Raw genomic sequence first — 21,786 nt, 5'->3', positions numbered from 1 at the left:
CGCCCGTTGCCCGCCTTCCCTTCTCGCTCGCTGCAGCCGCCCCGGCGAGCGCTGGCAAAACCCGCAGCAACCGCTCCCAGCGCTTCAGCAGGAGGTCCATGCCCGGGCCGAGGTCACAGGCGAGCGACTGCCCGGCGCCACGCGTGGGCCACTCTCTCCGTCAACAAACCTCCCCCACCCCCCGGGGGGGCCGCTACACTCCACAGCGCTTGCCCCTCGCTCAGCCCAGCCCTAGCAGGGCGCAGCTGCCCGCTCCCGCCCCGGATCAGGCCGCAGCAGCGGAGGACGGAGTAAGCGCCTTCAGCAGCAAACAGGCACCGAGGTAAGGCAGCGGAGAAAGAAGACAGCGAAGGGCGGCTCAGGGGCCGCCTGGGGCTCACCCGGTGCTGGGCAGGGCTCGCGGCGCCTCCTCGTCGTCGTTGTCGTCTGCCGCTGCCAGGTCCCGGTCGCGCGTCCCTCAGCGCCGCGCCATGTACCCGGCGTGACGCCGCCGGCGCCGCCCGCGCCCTGGCTCCGCGCGGACTTTCCCTCTTCCGTTCGCCCGCCCCACCGCGGGCCCGCTGGCGAGGGCAGCCGAGCGGCACCGGCCTGCGCGGCCGCTGCCTGCGTAGCCTCCGCCCCCGCCCGCCCCTGCCCCCCGGCCCGCCGCACTTCCTGGCTGGAAATTCCCGCTGACGCTCCCGCAGCGCAAACGGCCGGGCGGGAGGGGAGGGGAGGGGCGGGAGTGGGCAGCCGTTGTGGGGCAGAGAGGGAGCGGGCGGCCGTTGGGCGCGAGCAGCCGTTGTGGGGTGGGAGGGGGGCGCCTGTAGAGCTCCGAGCACCACCAGCTGTTGGCCCCCCTCAGCGCCGCGCGCGGTAACGGCCGCCCGCCACCTCACGGCTGAACCCTCACGGAGAAGCCCAGCCCGGGCGGGAGAGGAAAGAACAGCGGCGAAGAAAGCAGTACAGAAGCGGAGCCAAGGAAGCGCCTGCCACCCACCCGCTGGCGACGACATCCCTTTCTCTGGGACAGGCCCTCCCGCCCAAAGGAAGCCGCGTGAATACGCGAGTCTTTTCACCCCCGGGGAATTACCACCGCCACAGGAATAATCCTGTCGTTGTCCATGTTGGTCGGCCCACAGCGACGTTCTTAACACTTCTGAGGGGTCAGGGCCGACCTGATGGCTGCCAACGTTTTCTTGTTGGTTGGCACCTGAAAAGTTTTGAAGGGAAGAGAGACTATGCATAGAGTGAATTTAAACCCACTTACATAGCACCTGGCTGTTGGCTGCCTTTCATGGACACTTTGTAAAAGGAGGTTTACTGATTGACTACCATCTGATGTCTGAAAACAGCACTGAGCAGAAAGTGCAGGCTACACAGCACCATTTTTATGTGGATTTATACAGCTTCTGGCAGAGCAGACTCCCAGGTTGGTTAACTTCTGTTAGATAGTGCCAACCATCAATAATACACTGGTGGTCTTAATACTGAAATCCAAGTTTGTAGTACAGTAATGAAGTCTCCCAGACACGTCTAACCAAGGCTGAAAAAAGTCAGCTAGTGCCCCATTTAATGGGCACAAATATTACAAGAAACATTTAAGTTTAAACATCTTTATGCCTAGTCATAAATGTCTGGTTTGCTAAGGGTGAAAGACATCTCAAATCAGCAGCCAGCATGGCTCACCTGATGTGCATTAGCCCAGAAAGACAGCAGGACACCTGAAAAGCATCTGTGGGGGATTTTGTTATGCTAAGGCCCTATGAGGTGGAACTTCACTTATTTATCTCAGAGTTGAATCAGACTAACAAAAATCATAATTTATAAGAAGGATTAAAAAACCCTATAAGTGAATGAAATTATGCAACTATTGCTTCTTGAATTGAAGCAAAGAACTGTAATCTAAAGCAAAAATTGATTCAAAAGAAATAGGGTCAAATCATAAGCCACCTATTGACTGGGACAAGAAGAAAGGGCTATTTTTACCAGAGAAGTATTACAACCTTATATTTAACACTGTGTAGATAGACCAGTCATGTCATAGAGGAAGACTATGTTGCCAAACACTTCCGGTATATCCAGATGGTAGCTGAGTTCATTCCTGGAAAGGGAGTAGATACAGATGTTATGCTTTATGTCTCATCTCTGGGTTGGAACAGAGATGTACTCATTTAAAATTAGTGCTGAAACTGCAAAAGAGAGTTTAGAAATGCAAAGGATTTTCTCTGTCTCTTGATAAGAGAACTGAAATCTCATACAGGTTACACATACATATGTATGAAGAGACAGTCATTTCCTTTATTTGGATTGCTACTCATGCTCTGTGATGCAGTTCTAAAATTGCATTCCCCCATCCTCTTCCCAATCCAAATTGGGACCTGAGAATGACTCAGCATTTCTGAGTAAAACATGTTTTTCATTATTAAATGGGGATACTTTCTATACATTCACAACCCAAGAGTAACCTTTTCCATGGAAGCAAGCACACTGATGTAAGCAGAGCAAGTGAGGAGAGAATGGGGCCTCAAAGGCCTTTAAGAAGGAAGTTTACATGGATTTAAAATACAAGAAGTGCTTCAAAATAAGATTTGTTTGAAAGGAAAGGTACAATGTCACAGCTAGTCAAAGGTGTGCTCGTAGGGCAAAACCTGTATGAACAAGTACCAGGAAATCAGACAAGGTGGAAAATTTCCAAAACTTAAGGAGACTTACCTGGTAGATTTACTTTAAAAGGACACATTATCAAGTATTTGGGCTTAGTTTTCTCTGTGAAATCCTAATCAGCTTCTACAAACATCTAGGTTTAAAAATAAAATCCTCTTCTCAATTGTATTATAAAACATAAATTTGTCTTTCTTATAACTTAACACCATAACAAAAATGTTATTTCTATTGAAACCCACAGTAGTGTAAGACTGTAAGCCCACACTTTGGTAAAATTATCTTCAGAGGACACTCTGAGTAAATGAACTGCTTTAAGGCACAGAATTCTCACCTGAAAAGCCAAATGAGCCATTATTTCTCTAATCCTGTTTCCAACCAGTAGGGAAATTAGGTAGATAATATAGACTCAGGTGTGAGTGGTTTGCAGTGATAAAGTGGTGCCTCTTTCCTGGATAACACATATTTGCATTATTACCATCAAGATACTTCAGTACCTGGGCAATATCAGCTCACAAATGAAGAGCAGGTGATTAAAACTGAACGCAAAGGAGCAAAAGCTTATGTAGTTGGGCTGAGGGAGACATTGTAAGATGGTTCTAGTTGTATTACAGTCTCTGATAGCTGGGAAGGTGTGTTAGAGGTAAGGCTTTCTAGCTGTACACTTACCTAGGCTGTCTCACCTTAGTAAGGTTGTGTATGTTTAAGTTTCCTGATATGTAAATGCAGTCTGGGAGCTGTGTCTGTTCTCTGCTAGGTTTGCTCTAGGAGTACAGGTCCCTTTCCAGGGTCAGAAATCTTTGGCTTTAGTGTTTTTTAATCCTGTAATTAATACTGTTTCTCTGCAGGAGCAAAGTGTTATTTCTGAGAATTAAGCTTTGTTTCTCTAGGGATGTCTGAAAACAGATAAACATGTAGGACTGACAGTAATTTTAAAAATAATCACTCTTTAATTGGTATACCTGAATTGGAAAAAAATCACTAAAGTTTCCTACTTTATTTTTTCCTTGGTTTTGAGGTATTTATTGGAATCGGGACAGGATCTTTTCATTCTCTTTGACCTAGTAGCTTTGATACTAAAACAGGAAGAGATGAAGGAAAGTCTAAAATAGCTACTGAGAGGTATTTCCTTTTAAAGCTTTCAGTTGTCTGTCTTCATTGGCCTGCTAAGCCATACTATCCAGATCTCTTGCTGGTTAATCCATTATTTCTTGATCATCTCAAAGTTCTAACTTAAACTGATTTGCCTTGGATAGTAGCCAGTGATTTTCTTACACTCCAGTCCTCGTAGAGGTCTATCGCTGTTTAGCCAGCACTTGCTGTTGGTGTTGCCATTATCTCCTGTAACCTGAATGCACCAGGAATGTAAGAAGACAATATGCTTAAAAAAAATTCATTTTCTAAGATGGTGCCATTATTCTGAGAAAGAATATATACTGAGCTCTAATGAAGCAGACAATAGAAACTGTATATAAAAAAAATCTTTAAATAGCTGTAGTATGTATGCAAAGCCAAGCAATGTAAACTGCAGCTAGAGCAGTTTAAAGTTCAGTGATGCTGCTGAATCCCCACATTGCAGCATCCATGAGACATACTTTGTCATGACCTTTTTCTGGTGGATGATGGCCTGGCCTCAATTCATCATGTATTTCATCAGCACTTAGATGGACGCAGGAACACCCTGCAAAACTCAGAAGTGTGGTGTCTTCCCACAGGTTGCCTCCCAAACATACCTTTCACTTGCTTCCTACAGAACCGCAAATCAGATATGCGATCTCACATTGCCTCTCAAGTGATTCAGACCTGTAACTACACTAAAAGACTAAATTTCTAGTGGATTGGGTAAAAGTGCCAAAGCTGAAACAGGAGAAGATTTCAGCAGTGAATAGCTATTGGGGGGAAAAAAAAAAGTTAGTGGACTTAAACCGTGAGGCTGTAGATGTGGCTGATGTTCCCCTTTCTCTATTAATTATACACCTTTGGAGAGAGCTAGAAGGAGGAACAAGAAAAGGAAGATTAAAGAATTATAAAAAAAAATACAGAAGTGATCATGAAACCTTGAATAGGATATTACTAAGGATAATCTGAACAGGAGTACAGGTGAGCCTGTATTTCTGTGTGATAACTGAGTTGTGCATGAGATACAGATAGTAGTAAAATTATTTAACTGGTTAGTTTGGTCTTATGCTACAAGTGGGGAGAAGATCTGAATGGGTGGAAGGGAGTTTATCAGATCGCCTTTTCTATATTTTTTCTTCCAGAGTCTTGATAGTTTTCTTGCATTAATAGCTAATAGATACAGTTATGAGTCTACTCTTATCTCTTCTTCCACAAAATAAGCCTGCCAATAAATTTGGAAAATAAATCTAGGCATAAACACTCATATTAGGTGTTATGATAATGACTTTAGCTCTGACATCATCTGCTTTGTTTTCATGTATGACTGCTCAACACTCTTATAGTTATGATAGGGTATCACTTGAAGACATGGAAAGAATCAAGCAGAGAAGGCAATTTCATGTGTATAATATTTGGAACAATTAGCCTAGCCTCCCCTCAGTTCGACTATGTAATGCCAGACCTCCTTCCTTTCTTTTACACTGGCAGATACCAAGGAACATTTCACAGCAAACCTCTCAGTTATGCTGAAAATGGTGGTTTACGTATTCTGTGTGAACTTGCTGCAAGGTAGCTGCTAGCAATGGAGAGCTACCCAGAGCACTCTGAGTTGTTAGCTGACTAGCTCTCCTGGTTGTGAAAAAGATACAGGCTGCTCTGAAAGTGTTGCCTAGGCTGGTCCTACTTACCAGTCCAGGTTCAGAGGTTGAGCTGTGTAATAGTGTATAATAGTATGTATGTGTATTCTCAGAATATAAATGGTTATGTTTATAGAAACTATTTACAGGACCATTAGTGGTATGTAGCAGTGTAACCAATGTGACAGACATGCACCTTAAAGCCAGAAGCAAATTGCTACAGCAAATAGTCACAGTTATCAGAAAGCACAATTCTTAATAAATCTAATAATCTCTACTCAGTTTTTCAGAATCTGGACCTAGTACAGATTGCGTCATTCACTCTTCTGTCGCTCAGCTATCTAACACCTTGGTCAGCCACTGAAGGCAGAGGGATGGGGTTTTGCCATTTGAGTTCAGTGACAGCAAGTTCTTACCAGTTCACTGCATTCACTCCCTTCTCTTTTCACCTGCCCTCCCTTGTGTTATGATTAATACTGCACTATGTTCAGTATTTTTTACATGAGTGTTTCTGTTTCTCTTCATAGTCTTTTGCATATCTAAATGATATGTGCTTCTAACTTTTATCTGATTTCACCCATCAGAACCTGGTTCAGAGGCCCTATTGTTTTCCCAAGAGACATAAGTTCTTCCCATTACATGACTGCAACTTTAGAGCCTCAGCAATGTTTCACCCAGTTAGCTAATGTAAACAAGAACAGCTGCTTGATTCTTGTTGTCTTTGTCACTTTGTTTTGTTAATAGTCATTTTCATTAAATATATGCTCAGTTCAATTTATGTGGTCATTTTGGGTCAGGTGTACTGAATAGGACCAATGTTAACTCTGTAGAGAAAGCAGAATTTAGCTAACTTGACTTTGTATTACCGTTATTTTATGCTGCAGCAGCTCTTTAAGGCCCCAGTAGAGGAAAGAAGTTCCAGACAGCTGAGCACTGTACAAATATATAGGGAAGAGACTTCCTCTGCCACAGAACTTTCAACATCTAAATATATAATGGAAAACATTATGGAAGCACAAAGTGGCACTCTTATTGCTGTTTGAGCTCGTACAGTGAGTCATTTAAGTCTTCTGCTCAACTGCTGGTAGAAGTACTGTTTTCCTGAACTGTTTCTGTTGCAATTTTTAAGCCTTTACCATAATTTGTGATATTCTCCTTAAAATTCCAGTCCTAGAATTTCTGGATATATGGCTAGTTTTTTCTCAGGTTTTGATGAAAAACTTCAACTTATGCTTTAAAACCTAAAAGTATCAACATCCAGAAGGTATCTTTGAAATTGATGTGATACTCTTTAGGCAAATTCTGTGGGTTTATGGGACTTTATTTAAAATTTTGTAATGATGGCAGCTAAGACAAATCACTAGTGTAATGGATCAGACCTTCTAAAAATACAAGATTATAAAAGAATATTTGGAGGGCAGTGTAGGAAAGGCAGTTTGTCTTATGGATTTGGTTTCATAAAAGCTCATGTTCTCTACCTTTGCTCCAGAGCTGTGAGAAGCATTTTTGTAGGAACATATTCTGTACTTAACACTGCAACATTGGAAACAGTACAGGTAGTATCTAAGATTGTGATGAGATGCAACAGGCAAGGGAGTATCCCATAACAAGAAAAAGAGCCCTGTGACAGAGCAAAGTTTCAGGAAAAGAGGTACCTCAGTCTGTTTTCTACTCTACACAAGAAAAGCAATGAGTGATAGTAGTGGAGGAAGCAGTGTTCTCCTTATTCTAGTTTCTTTCTCAGTTCCCCTCTTGATTTACTGATTGGAAGTTGAAGCCTGGGTGGTAATGGGACAGTCTTTTATTCTTTCTCTACCCTGTGTAAGAGCGTGGTGCAGAGGCTTTTAAGCTATAAATAAACATCCCCACACCAAAGCCAGAACTAGTATGACTGTGCAATTCTGTTGCTGTTCCCAAGGTCATTGTCTTGGACACTGTCATGCTTATGTGGCCTGCCTTGCTTTCAAGGCTAAGGATCCCCACACAGTGCTGTAACACTTCAGTTACATGTACTTCTAGGGGCTCAGGGTCTCTGCAGTGCTGAGACCTGACCTCAAAGTGCATGTGACTTTTCTCACCTGAGGGTAGGGAAATGGAATTGCAAAGTCTTCAAATGTTGCTGTTTACCTTGTTGTCCAAATAAGAATGAGACTACTGTTTAAGCCCTTGGGTGTATTTACAACAGCTCTTCCCAGCTTTAAGCATTGTACTGCCAACAATTGGCTGCACCCAAAGACACTCCCTTAGATAGCATGGTGAGAACTCAGTTCTGCCTGTATTTAGATCAACAGCGAACTCCTGTTGACCTACCTGGGTGTAGGGCTGGCGGCTGAGGGAGGATCTCTGCCTTCCCTGCAGACTTGGAAAGTGTTCTGACAATGGGCTCATGGTTGTAAATAGTAAGGCTGGGCAGCATCTGCAAAACTGTTCAAGTATTTTCTTGAAGTAAGATGTTGCTTTGCAAGCTATATATTGCTCTGCAAAATGGTGAGTGTCATGGTGACTTTATGAATGCTTCTGAATAGGTCCAGATAAGTCTGCTGGAATTCTGACAGTGGCCTAGATAGGTTAGAATGATGTTCTTGTCACAAAAATGCTATTCTAAGGATACAGAACGAAAGCCCAAAGAAATGAAGATTGAGAATATGACTGTTAAGATGAATCTGAAACACTGAGAATCTTATTTTCCCCAACAGTTCTTATCACTAGATAGATGAATATGCCCACGGTATCACTTAAGATCTGTATCTGCCACACTTGGATGATTCATATGGCCCTGGTGCCCACTGTGTCTTGCTCCATCCCATGCAAATACTTGGAGGAGGTGGTTGTGCCATTAGAAGAAACTCATCTGTCATTGGATGATACTACAGGACCTGCCCGACTAGAAAAGTTGGACACAATGGTATAGTACTTGCTGTTGTCAAAACATTTGCCCCCATTGACTTCAGTTGCCAATGTGTTTTTAGTACTTCTGCAATCAGACTTCAGTGTCGAAGTCAAGCACCTAGAAAATGAGTTTGTGATGTGACTAGCATCAAACAGGACTCCAGCACAGAAGAGGAGACATTATGGCTCACCTGGTCAGGATTAAGGATATAATCCCATCTCTTCCAGCAGTTACCTGCTTGTTTGTTACAAGCCTCCCAGCTTTTCTCAGGAAATTCATGGAGGCCCTGTGGAAAGCACGCAGTTCTCTCTAGAGCAGCCCTCTTTGACATGCAGTTTTTCTCTAGAGCAGCCCATCCTAACAACTCAGCTTGATACAGGTGCCCTGAAGTGGCAACTTTCATACAAGGCAAGTAAATCTTGCTAAAGTTATAAACTGAAAATAATCTTTTAATAAGTTCTCATCAATAGATTATTAGTACTAGTAATATAATCATCCCCATTCATAATATAAAGACAATCTTGTGGTTAGAGCAAAAGTTTCAGAATCTGGGTTCTCTTTGTAGACTTCCAGTGTAACTTCAGAGAAGAGAAACTGTGACCATTTATGTTAAAGGCTGGAGAAAGAGTGAGAAGAGCTAAAATAAAGGTAACCAAAGGTGGCCAGCTCTTGTTCAGTATTGTATGTAACCCTTAAATTATTTTCCAGTTTGCAAACAAATGAGCAGCATGTCAAGGAAACAAATCTCCAAATCCTGGGTTTGCTGACTTGGATAGCAAACCACTTATTCTTATTTTGGTCTTTCACTGACATGCACTAATGTGATTTTCCTGGTTGTATAAAGCACCTGTGGTCTGAAGCATTAAAACTGAATAGCTGCCACAAGTCAGTCTCTTGATCTGCCAATAGTTTAATTAAGCTGTGCCTTTTAGAAGAGCAGCTTTAAAACCTTGAAAGAGTCTTGAATAAACTTGAAACTGGAAGAGACAGGGCCAGATTTAATCAAAGTATGTATGACTCATCTTCCACTCTTTATCAAGTGCACAGCACAGGTATTTTTTTTTTTTCAATGCTCCCAATCAAAGGGAAGGAGTTTGAAAGGGTCAGTTGAATCTGGCAAATCAACAAATGGTTACAGGACTGGTGCCACAGCCAGGGGATTAGCTACTTAGTCCATGGGACTTGCTTTGAGAAACCTAGTCTACTGAGGGCTGATGGGTTCCATTGGTCAGAGAAGGGGAAGAGCATCTTTTGTCATAGGCTTGCCAAGCTGGTGAAGAGGGTTTTAAATGAAAGCTGCAGGGGGAGAGGAACCTCAGTCCTACCAGTTTGATGTCAGTGCTAGCAATAGATGCCCAGAGCCTGGAGAAGGATCACAGGTCAACAGGAGAGCACCTGAAGTGCAGCACAAAGGAATACCAGCTACTCTAGCCAGTAAGTCAGCTTCGTTGGGGGCCCAACTTAAATGCCTCTATGCAAATGCACGTAGCATGGGTAATAAGAGGAGTTAAGAGACATAGCCCTGCAGGTATGCGCATGATCTTATTGGCATCATGGAGATGTGGTGGGATGACTCGAGTAGGGTAGGTTCGAGACCATCTAAAGAACCTGAAAGTGCACAAGTCCATGGGACCTGATCATCAGGTCCTGAGAGAACTGGTGGATGAAGTTGCTAATCCACTATCCATCATATTTGAGAAGTTGTGGCAGTCCAGTGAAGTTCCCACTGACTGGAAAAGGCAAAACATAACTCCTGTTTTTGAAAAGGGAAAAAGGAAGACCTGGGGAACTACAGGCCGGTCAGTCTCACCTCTGTGCCACCTGGCAAGACCATGGAGCAGACCCTCCTGGAAACAATGCTAAGGCACATGGAAAGTAAGGAGGTGATTGATGACAACCAACATGGCTTCACTAAGGGCAAATCATGCCTGACAAATTTAGTGGCCTTCTGTGATGGGGTTACAGCATTGGTGGATAAGGGACGAGCAACTGATATCATATACCTGGACTCGTGCAAAGCATTTGACACTGTTCTGTACATCCTCGTCTTTAAATTGGAGAGATATGGATTTGATGGATGGACCACTTGGTGGATAAGGAATTGGCTGCATGGTTGCATTCAGAGTTACGGTCAACGGCTCAATGTCCAAGTGGAGACCAGTGGCAAGTGGTGTTCCTCAGGTCAGTATTAGGACCAGCGCTGTTTAACATCTTTGTCAGCAACATGGTCAGGGGATTGAGTGCACCCTTGGCAAGTTTGCCAATGACACCAAGTTATGTGGTGCAGGCAGTGTGCTGAAGAGAAGGGATGCCATCCAGTAGGACCTTGACAGGCTTGAGAAGTGGGCCCATGCAAACCTCATGAAGTTCAACAAGGCCAAGTGCAAGGTCCTGCTCATGGCTTGGTGCAATCCCAAGCACAAATACAGGCTGGGTGGAGAACTGATTGAGAGCAGCCCTGAGGAGAAGGACTTGGGTGTGTTGGTGGACGAGCAGCTCAACATGAGCTGGCAATGTGTGCTTGTACCCCAGAGGCCCAACTGTGTCCTGGGCCGCATCAGAACAAGTGTGACCAGCAGGTTGAGGGAAGTGATTCTTCCCCTGTACTCTGCTCTTGTGAGACCCCACCTGGAGTACTGTGTTCAGCTCTGGGGTTCCCAATGTAAGACAGACATGAACCTGTTGGAGCAGGTCCAGCAGAGGGCCTTGAAAATGATCAGAGGGCTGGATCACCTCTCCTGTGAAGACAGGCTGAGAGAGTTGGGGTTGTTCAGCCTGGAGAAGAGAAGGCTCTGGGGACACCTTATCATGGCCTTCCAGTACCTGAAGGAGGCCTACAGGAAAGCTGGAGAGGGACTGTTTACAATGGCATGGAGTGATAGGACATGTGGCAATGGCTTTAAGCTGAATGAGGGTAGATTTAGATTAGATATTAGGAAGAAATTCTTGACTGTGAGGGTGGTGAGGCACTGGAACAGGTTGCCCAGAGAAGTTGTGGAAGTGTTGAAGGCCAGGTTGGATGGGGCTTTGGGCAACCTGGTCTAGTGGAGGGTGTCCCTGCCCATGGCAGGGGGGTTGGAACTAGATGATCTTTGAGGTCCCTTCCAGCCTAAACCATTATATGAATATTTTGCATGACAAAGTTACATAAGCAGCATATCTAGCTGAAAAATACTGGCTCAGTGAAAATGGAGCTAGTGATTCTCTAGAAGATGCTCTGCTTATGAACAGCTCATGTTGAGACAGAAATGCTGAGCAGGAAGGTAAACCTAAAAACCAGACTACTGAGCTATAAAACTTTTGATGCCTTTTATCACAGTGACCTACATAAGAAGTCCACCCCCACTAACTTTCATCCAATGTGACCTGAAACTGTCAGGCACTTATTAGTTATTTGATGTTACTGAAATTGAAGAAATTTTCTCATCCTCACCCCTTTTAGAAGAAAAATATTTCTGAAGTCATTGATGTTCTCTTCCCCCCAATGAGAATTATACATGTGACTCCTTGTCAGAAAATAATCAAGTAGCACTGCAAATGAGGATGCTGTCATCTCAAACTGTCAGGGGCCTCGTGGTTTTCTGAGGATTCCAGCAGTGTTTCTCAGACTGTGATTCATGTCTTTAACAGAACAGGTCAAAGATTTCAGTAGAGAAGCCTGATCACATGCAGTGCATGCCCAAACCTGTTACAGCTCTTTATCCAGAGGCCAAAACCAACCACAAGTGTTTCTGTTTCGTCACCTTACCCCTTAACAGAAAAAACAGCTATTTAGATTTATTATGTTTGTTATTAAGTTCTCTTAATAGCTATGCAAAGTGCCTCTTTTTCCATGCATATATCAAAGCCATATCATCATGAAAAAAAAGTTCTAACTCCTTTTAACTCCTGCATGTGCTTTTGTGCCAAGACTGCTGTAAGGGCCTGAGCTAGAATCTGCAATCAACAGAATACTTTGCCAAATTCTCACTGGTCATTTCTAGAAAGGAAAGTTCCCATTGATTTTGAGTTCTAAATCTTTTCCACTTTGGCTTGCATGGAAGTGTTTGACAGATGCGTTAAAGAACAGAAACAATGGAAATAAAATGAGTGGTGCATACAGGAAAGTCACATCTAAATAATGGAGACCACCCAAAACTTAGTACTGCCCTGAAGTCCATAGAGGAAATAGATGTATACTCTTTTCAAACATCCAGCTTAAAAGGCACTTGACAATTTGAACAATCTCCAAAATTTCCAGGTTTGGTAATATTCACAGGTCAGACATTTGTTAGGCAAGTACTTCTCCTGAGCTGTGAACAGCAGCTTTGAAATCTCCAGACTTGCTGAAATAGATCTAAAAGAACCCTAGGCAGTATGTCAGACTTCCTATATCAATCTAAACTTGTCTAATGAAGACTGGAGGAAAAAAAATACAGAGGAAATTCTGAGTAAATGGAGTCAATATTTATCAGTGTCTGTCTTGGCAGCACAATAAAGGAGACAAACTTGACACAGAACAAACAAAAAAAGCCTTAGTGGATTTCCATCTAATCCATCGCATTAAATACTAACCTACACAGACAACTGGGTACAGTACTCTGCTTGCCACTGCATGAAGGTTTTCCACAGCAAAACTAAATGCCAAAGAATTGTAGTACAAACAGAAGGTCACAGAACTAAGGAAATTACTCTTAAAAGAACAGGTTTCTAAACATTTAATAGATTACCACAGAGAAGAAACAGTATGCTTGGGGATACCAGTAAAGGCATATTGGTACTCAAGTCACCTGATGAAGATCTCATCACCTGATAGGAGGCTACTTGAGTCACATGACAGAGAGCCTGAAGAGCCCTAACAGGAGGTGAAAATTTAGTTCTCTAGCTGCTACAGTGTATGGTTTATCAGGAAGACAGTAGTAACAGAAAATACCTTGGGTTTTTTTCACTACATATGAAATTTCAGAGACTTAACAGCAGGGTGAGTCTGAGTAAAGGTGCTTGTTTTTAGTGGCTATGCTCCTTTTTTTTTTTCTTTTTCCCTTGAAAGCTGTAAATGCCTTTTTTTCAGATAAAAAGTGTGGTGTGATGAGAAATCTTTTGCAAAGCCTTTCTGTTTCTGAAGAGCTCATGTACTTTGTGATTCTGTGGAAAGGAGTGTATTTAAGCTTCTGAGGGCTAGGTTCTGTGGAGGGGATGTTAAATTGTGAGCTTGGCTCCTAGAAGAGATTGTACTCTGTGTTTTTTGGGCTGTGTCTAACAGGATTCACCAGAAGTAAAGCACTGACAAATAGTACTGCAAGCTTAAGTCCAGTGAAAGCCTCAGCCTAGAAAATGAGTAAAGCAATTAGACTAAGCAAGTCTATGGGATATTTGGTGATAGCAGGAGCAATGTGGTGCAGACCATGTGATAGTCTGCTTGTCAGGACAAACACATAACTCACTTTGAGAGTCTGGAAAAGACTATATTATGAGTTATCTGTAGGGTGCAAAGGCAAGGCGTCTTTTTTCCAGCTATATGGATAGGCTTTTGAGAAACACTAGAGAGGAACTGACTGTTGTGGTAAAATGGGTAGCAGTGACACACAGAGGTTCTGCAGTCAAATTTAGGCTGTGATGCAGAAAACCAGAAAGCAGAACTTCCATACATCATTTTCTGAAATGTGCTTAATACTGCATGCAGTGCCAGTCAGATTTGCAGAACTAGCTTCAATATCCAGCTGAGAAAATTGCATCAGAAGGAAAGTTTGAAAGTCATCAGGAAGTGGCCATGTAAAGTGTGAGAGGTTATAGCAAGTACATGCCACACCATGCCGAAGGATCCTGATTCTCCCATTGCTACAACTGAGGACCTGTCCCAAGTCTTCCTCACCACAGAAACCAATATGCCAGAAACTAACAGATTTTGATCTTTCCTTTGCTCTGGGTCAGGACGCTATAATAGGAGGTGATCCACCATCCACAAATTGGGTGTAGTCAGAGTTGTGCCATTGTGTTTCCTTCATAAGCTTATACAGAGAGACTCTTACTTTAAGATGAAGGCCACAGAGTTGTTCCTTTATAGCTCTTCCAAGTAAGTTCACCTCTTTTCATTGAAATGAAATGGATATTTATTATCAAACAAACATAATACTGTTAAGAGACCTAAAATTACTCTGTAATATTGGTTATTACTTACAAAACATGAAATACAATAGGTTTGAGATCTGCAATCCACCAGCTGGATTCATTGTATAATTCACTGTATAACACAGTGTACAGTAGGCAACAATCCATACAGATAAAATCGGTTCTAAGGGTAAAGAGAATCAGAGATTCCTTTCTTTAGGGCATATGCTGCAGTCTTGTTTACAGGTATGAGAGCTAACTTCAGTGCTGAAATGCAGCAGTGGGTTCATTACAATTTGATGCAAACCATTTCACGTACAAGTGTCTAGCATTGGCAACTGTTGTTTTATTTGTGGTAAGGTCAGTTTATTTTGTTTGCTGCATTGTTTTTCCTTGTGTTTTAAAGTAAAACTAGTTTTAACAGCAAAACTGTCCCTAAAACCCTGCTCTCAAGATTAGTTCCAATTCTTAGCATAATAAATCAATGATGTCTTCATAAAAGACATCGATACTAAGCGTAACTGATACTTAAAAAGCAACAGCAAATATTTAGTCAAGGCTATAGTTTGTACGTGTGGGAGAGAGGGAAGTGGTTGCTGCTGTAGTATTAGAGCTACATATAGCTAGGCTGCAACTTTCAACCTTGCTGTGCCTTGACCGTATCCTCTGCTTGGCAGGGGAGGACCAGCTCAAAAGGTGATTGTGAGGTTATATCTAATAATGTTAATATTTGGGGGTTTTATTTGTTGTAGGGAAAAAGAGCCATGGGCAAACGAACACTGCCTCCAGCCCGAATTCTAATAGATTTCACTGGACAAGGTATGGGAACGCAAGTAGAGCAAGGAAAATAGAATAAGCTATCACTGCTCATTTGGTGAACTGTGACGTGGAGGGGGGAGGAATAAAAGATGGTATCATGTAGATAAAGGCAGTCATGATGTATTTGGATAAGGTGCAGGTGTTGGTACATAAAATGAGGAGATACAGCCTGACATTCTTGTTGCCGAGTCTCTGATATCACAACCATAATGTTCTTTGTACAAAAATATATTACTTCTTAATCACCTGTGATATTTGGGTTGCACCTTAACTGTATTGAGCTAATTAAGTAACTTAGGATTTCATTTGAGTTTAGTTTGGTCTTACTAGCTCCAACACTGTAGCAGCCAGGTCAAACCTTGGTCAACTCAGCAGAGTATCAACCCTGCTATTTCTAGTGTGCTCACCAGTACATACTACCCAGGTTTTACCACTAATCTGGGTTTCTCTGTCTTCACCCTGAATATTGCATCACAATCCATAAAACTAAACTTTATGGTTTTAAGTGATTTTTTTTTATTAAATGCCTATTTTAGCTCTTGCTACTTCTCCAATATTTAAAAAAAAACCAAACAAGCCCAAAGTAGAATGATACACTTTTAAAGGAAAACTGTAGAGTATTGCTTCTAGACATCAAAATAAGACCATGTAACTACTAAAAATCCAACCATAAATTATGTTCTGAAGTAATTACAACACATCTCCCTCCCCTGAGAAAGATGAATATAGCAGTATGCCCTGAAGAGCCTTAACTCTACTCTCTTACACCTAGAGCCTGATGTAATTCCTGGGGAGTGGGAATAAAATCTTTGGAAATGAGAAAATTTTACATCCGAGAATTCTAACAACCAGAGAGGAAATGCCTCTTTTTTTCTCTTGATTCTGACTGTCCTTCCACCACTTCACAAAATAGAAAGATTTTTTTTTGCCTGTTTTTTTAACAGCTAAAAGTGTTTGCAACAGGGAACCAGGAAAAATAACTGTAGAGCTACTGCCACCTACAGTTTTGCTGCAAAAATGCCAGCTTCAGGAAAAATACGGGAGTAGAGTAATAAGTGGATCTTAAATATACACCCAGAGAAAACTAGAATATAATGCAAATGATTTAAAGTACATTTAGGATTCACCTAAGGATCCTGAAATGCCTTTCTGAAGGAGAGCTCAGTCACCTCCTTTTTGCCTAGCCTTCATTATGCGATAGTTGATTTTTTTTGCAAATACTAAAGATTGACACCCTAAAAAATCCTCACTTTATTTTCACCACATTATGCAGCGAACCACTTTAATAGGCACCAAATTTAAAGAGGAAAGAGTTGCTGCTTATACCACAGAGATGAATGCTGTTGCACCAGCTGAGCAGAGGTGAGTTGTATCCCAAAAAGTGGGAGGGTTCCAAAATGCTTGCAAAAGGGTTGTGGTCAGTTCTACAGTAGCTGTGTCTGGTCTTCCTGACACTGGGGAAGCAAAAGTTGAAACAAGAGATGAACCAGAAGTAGAGTTCTAACAGATCACGCAAATAAAAACTGCAAAGAGTGACAGAGAATATATCTTTATATTCCCAAGTGCCTTGTTGTTGCCAGTAAAGAAGAGTTTTGTTTTGTTTTTTTCTTCTCCCTCTGCCTCATTATTTTCTAGTGGATGTCAGACAGTTTTCAAAGGATTTGGTCTCAAAAAGTCAGGAAATAGCAGGTCTTTTGAGAAAATGTCACTCACTTTTAGGGAGAAGAAGATACTGAAAACCAGCTGCATGACCTATTCTCCCCCCTCACCATCCTCTTTAACCGGCCAATGTGGTGAAGATGTGTTCAGTGGGTGTTTGTATCATTCCGTTCTGGAAGTAACACAGACACTTGGACCTGTGTTTCACTGGTACTTTGACACCAAACTTAACTTCTTCTAAAGCCTTTTTATTAAACATGTGTTTAACAGCATGGGGGGTTTTTTTTCAGACTTTAGGCTACAGTAATAGTATGTTTAATGCCACTTGATGGCGATATATAGAAAGTATGGTCTATTGCTCTATTTATTGTAGGAGCTCTAGCTTCAGCTGTTTTAAAAGTTTATTGACAGACTATAGCCTTCTTTTTGGGGATTTAAAAATAGTAATCAATCAAATCCAACTCACACGGTCCTAATTAGTCATTTAGGTTTGAATTTGTCACTGGGTTTGGACAATGGTTATTTGTATACCTGCGTTCTTTGCAGAATGAAGGCTTTACACATCATCAGACCATACAAACTGGAAATCAACGATAAGCCGACAGGACAATGCATACGCTCTCCTGGCAGCAGCTGCTGTTGCCATCATCTAGGAACACATGCTGCAGGTTTGTGACTGACTGTAGATGGAACAAATTCTAGTCATGAGCAATTGATAGGTGGGGCATCTATGGCACTGAGGTATCTTATGGCTCTGGGTTTGATAGGAAGTTATACTAGAAAATGTAGTATTAGTTGGGAATTTGGGATGCTTCAGGAATGGATTCAACCTATGTCCTATATCCTTCTTTTATGGTAATGAAATAATTGTTAAGGTTATATATACAAACACAAGGATGATTCTGTATGGTTAATGTGCTGCAGAAGGATTTGGACTGTGTGAGCTCAGCTCCTAACACTGCAACAGTCTATGTGACCTGGAGTATGCAAGGCAAGGCCAATAAGAGGGCTTAGACACATAGCTTCTGTCAGAGTTTAATGAGTATTAGACACTTGAATTTCATTGGAGATTTGTCCCTTAAGCTGTTTGTGTCCAATTATTTAATCTGAAATAAGGATGGTATTTATTGAGAGGGTGGTCAAACACTGGAAAAGGCTTCCTGGAGAGGTGGTCGATGCCCCAAGCCTGTCAGTGTTTGAGAGGCATTTGGGCAATAACGCCCTTAATAACATGCTTTAACTTGGTCAGCCGTGAATTGGTCTGGCAGTTGGACTAGATGATCGTTGTAGATCCTTGCCAACTGAAATGTTCTAGTCTATTCTGTTTCTGTCCCATGCTGCAGTTTTGCCTCTTTTATTTGTGTAAGCTCTTCATTAAGGACTGTTTTTCACCAATATGTGAAGAGACTGGTAGTGTCCTACTCTCAATGGACAGTAAGATAATTCACAGCAATCTGGAGGAGTAGTGATAATAACCACACCCAGCCACAGAAGAGTTAAGAGCTTTCTGTTCTGTGCTTGAAACATATTTATTTCACTGACAAGGAGTGGAAACTAGACTGACATGCTTTTCCCAGAAAGCTAGGGGTTCCTGCTGCAAACCTGTTTTATCTTTTGATGGTGTCTAAAGTGTTTGAGTTCTCCCATGTCTCTATCAAATGGTAAATGATTTGTGGAAGACAATGAAATTGGGAATGCTTTTTGAATTCTTATGACTCTGCATGAAAGGAAAATAATTTCAGGAGTTTGGATTTTGGTGTTTCATATTGTAAATAAGTCAGGTCATTTTACTACAACAGTTCTATCTAAAAAATCATGATGGGATGTCTTGCCCTTATTGTAACACTTTATTTTTTGCTGAGTGAAAAGTTGAAGAGAACAGGTCCTGCAGAAAGCTTAAATCTCAGTTAAGTATCATTTTGTTGGAAAAACATTCATTTAAACACTGCTCTTTTTTATGTTATCTTCAGTGATGGAAAGCTTCTGAGAATAGTGGCAAGGCAGAGAGTATGACTGGTGCGTATAGCGATGACATAGACCCTGCATCACTGAGACCTGTATCTGACAATGCCACATTATATTCCTCTTTAGATCATTGGGGTGTCCTTTGAGTGGCAGTAGTTCCTGCAAAAATAGACAAATAAATAAAATTTAATGGCTTCATATTTTAACATTCCAGAAGAAGAGTCAAATAGACTTTTAATATCACTGCATTTTATATTTTTCATTAGGCATACACTGTAACTGTAAATGGATGCAAACTTAAAAAACATTTGTTCTACTGGTTGAGTTCTGCTTTCATATGAGATGCATTTGTGAATTTAAGGCATGTTCTTTCTGTCCTTTGTATGATATCAGAAAGATGCACTAAAGGGAAAAAAGCTCAGCATTCTGATGTGGTGTCCAGGAAGGAAAGAAACAAAGCTAGAAAACATACATCCAAAATGTTAGCAAACGTTTCAAATATAATATCTACTTAACTAGAGAGTGAGTGAAGCCAAGTACATTACTTAAATCCACTTTCTGAAACTTCTTAAATATTTCAGTAAGCATGTACTGAGGACTTAGGGAAACGCATGATTAATTTAATGTGAAACTGCTTACATCCACCATAGCATTCTTCAGCAGTTAGTTTTGGTAATTAGGTAACCAAGCCAGAGTTTTGACCAGTATTAAATTTATTATTTTTAGTATTAATTTTTTTTTTACCTGATTGGAGAAATTCATCGTAAGAGGTATCTTCCTTTGGTCTCTCATGTAATTACTCTGTAGCAATTTAGTGGTTTCTTTACTTCAGGAACTGTTTTATTTTTGAAAACAAAGGCTTCAGAGACTCAGCTGGAAATGGAACCTTTCAATAATCACCAATTAGCATGTGTGAGGCAGTAGCAGCCTATTGTACCAGCTTGTGGAGGCTATTTTTCCTCAAATGTGTAAGAAGAAAACATGCTCTGAGCCTTCTAGTTTTTCAGCAACTGAGTGGAAATCATTGAGTCATTCCAATGTTTGGTCTACACAGATTACATGGTTTAAGGGGACAAGCATCCTAGTATGTACTGCTGTGGTGGGTTGACCCTGGCTAAAGGCCAGGTGCCCACCAGAGCTGCTCTCTCACTCCCCTCATTCACCAAACAGGGGAGAAAAGGCATAACGAAATGCTTGTGGGTCGAGATAAGGACAGGGAGAGATCACTCACTAATTATCGTCACGAGCAAAACAGACTGAACTTAGAGAGGGAATTCATCTAATTTATTACTAGGCAAAACAGAGTAGAGGAATGAGAAATAAGGTCAACTCTTAAAACACCTCCCCCCACCCCTCCCATCTTCCTGGGCTCAACTTCACTCCCGGCTTCAACCTTCCCCCCCTCAGCGGCACAGGGGGACGGGGAGTGGGGGTTACGGTCAGTTCATCACACGGTGTTTCTGCCGCTTCTTCATCCTCAGGGGGAGGACTCCTCTTAATCGTTCCCCTGCTCCAGCATGGAGTCCCTCTCACGGGGTGCAGACCTTCACGAACTGCTCCAATGTGAGTCTCTCCCACGGGGTGCAGACCTTCAGGAGCAAACTGCTCCAGCGTGGGGTCCCCCACGGGGTCACAAGTCCTGCCAGCAAACCTGCCCTGGCGTGGGCTCCCCTCTTCACAGGTCCACCGGTCCGGCCAGGAACTTGCTCCAGCGTGGGCTTCCCACGGGCTGCAGCCTCCTTCAGGTGCCTCCACCTGCTCCGGCATGGGGTCCTCCACGGGCTGCAGGTGGAATCGCTACACCCCCTCATCCTTCCTCCATGGGCTGCAGGGGGACAGCCTGCTTCACCGTGGTCTTCACCACAGGTTGCAGGGGGATCTCTGCTCCGGCGCCTGGAGCTCCTCCTCCCCCTCCATCTGCACTGACCTTGGTGTCTGCAGAGTTTCTTACATCTTCTCACTCCTCTCTCCGGCTGCAAAAACTCTCTCTCTAAGTGTTTTTCTACTTCTTAAATATGTTATCACAGAGGCGCTGATTGGCTTGGCCTTGGCCAGCGGCGGGCCCGTCTTAGAGCCGGCTGGCATTGGCTCTATCAGACACAGGGGGAGCTTCTAGCAGCTTCTCACAGAAGCCACCCCTGTAGCCCCCCCGCTACCAAAACCCTGCCACGCAAACCCAACACAACTGCTCATCTTAATGATACTGTGATCTTAGCTGTTTCTCTAAAGGGTATTGAAAGCAGTTTAAGAAAATCAGCTGCCTATTTTTGCTTGGATTCAGAATTTAGCCTTGCCATAAACCCGTGAGCAAGAGTAAGTGCATAGTGAGCTTTGCTGAGCCGAGTTCTGAACCTGGCCTGCTGGAGCTCCTCTTTCGGAATGTGGCATGCTGCTCCTCCTCTGAACCCCTTAGGAAGGAAGGAAGGGAGGGGTATGTGTTTCAGGTAGTACTATAAAGTACCTGGAAACGCACCTATGACAGCTTCCCTGTTACTGACACAGCAAACTTCTTATGCTTAGACTCCATTGTGTCTAATTTTACTGTATTGTAATATATTACAGGCTAGTAACCTTTTACAGAACAGAAGAGTATACATTAATCCCCTCTCCAGACCTACATCATAAAGAGGATGCAATTTTACTCCTTCAGCCCAGGTGAACTACTTAGGAAAGAAAGTATGAGACACTTCCCCTCTTCAGGTGTGCTTCAAAACCTGAATTTATTCTACAGCAGTGTAACTTGTTATAGCTTCACCATGATTAGTCCTATTGGCTTAGATCAACTGGGGAAATGGTCAAGAGTCTTCTCTCTATGGCAAAGTTTTATGCTGACAAGCAGGCTAATGCATGATCCTTGATGAATAATTCATGAAAAAAAAATGGCTAGAATACTTAAACGATTGCAGGGCTGCAGGCTTACCTTGGGGGTGTTCTTGGATTTTCTTCATGTTCAGTTTTAGGAGATAA

General features: G+C 42.5%; 2 protein-coding genes across 5 annotated transcripts in view; one reads left to right on the top strand and one right to left on the bottom strand.

Moving 5' to 3' along the window:
- The window catches only part of NFKB1 (nuclear factor kappa B subunit 1), a 59,030-nt gene extending 58,397 nt beyond the window's left edge, over positions 1–633 (bottom strand). The window contains exon 1 of one of the 3 annotated variants that reach the window (XM_054825651.1): positions 381–633. The gene's annotated coding sequence lies outside the window, so the exon portion shown is untranslated. The remainder of the gene's footprint in view (positions 1–380) is intronic. The other 2 variants (XM_054825649.1, XM_054825650.1) reach the window with 2 other exon arrangements.
- Positions 634–758: 125 nt separating this feature from the next.
- The window catches only part of SLC39A8 (solute carrier family 39 member 8), a 66,994-nt gene continuing 45,966 nt past the window's right edge, over positions 759–21,786 (top strand). The window contains exon 1 of one of the 2 annotated variants that reach the window (XM_054825660.1): positions 759–1,411. In XM_054825660.1, the coding sequence (XP_054681635.1) occupies positions 1,373–1,411 (39 nt within the window). In that variant the 5' untranslated portion in view covers positions 759–1,372. Of the gene's footprint in view, positions 1,412–17,417; positions 17,523–21,786 lie in introns of those variants that run through there. The other variant, XM_054825661.1, reaches the window with a different exon arrangement.

This window comes from Grus americana, chromosome 4 (genome assembly GCF_028858705.1).
Source record: "Grus americana isolate bGruAme1 chromosome 4, bGruAme1.mat, whole genome shotgun sequence".
In the NCBI taxonomy this organism is placed as follows: domain Eukaryota; kingdom Metazoa; phylum Chordata; class Aves; order Gruiformes; family Gruidae; genus Grus; species Grus americana.
Note: the sequence above shows the minus strand (reverse complement) of the source record. Positions and strands in the feature narration are given on the sequence as shown.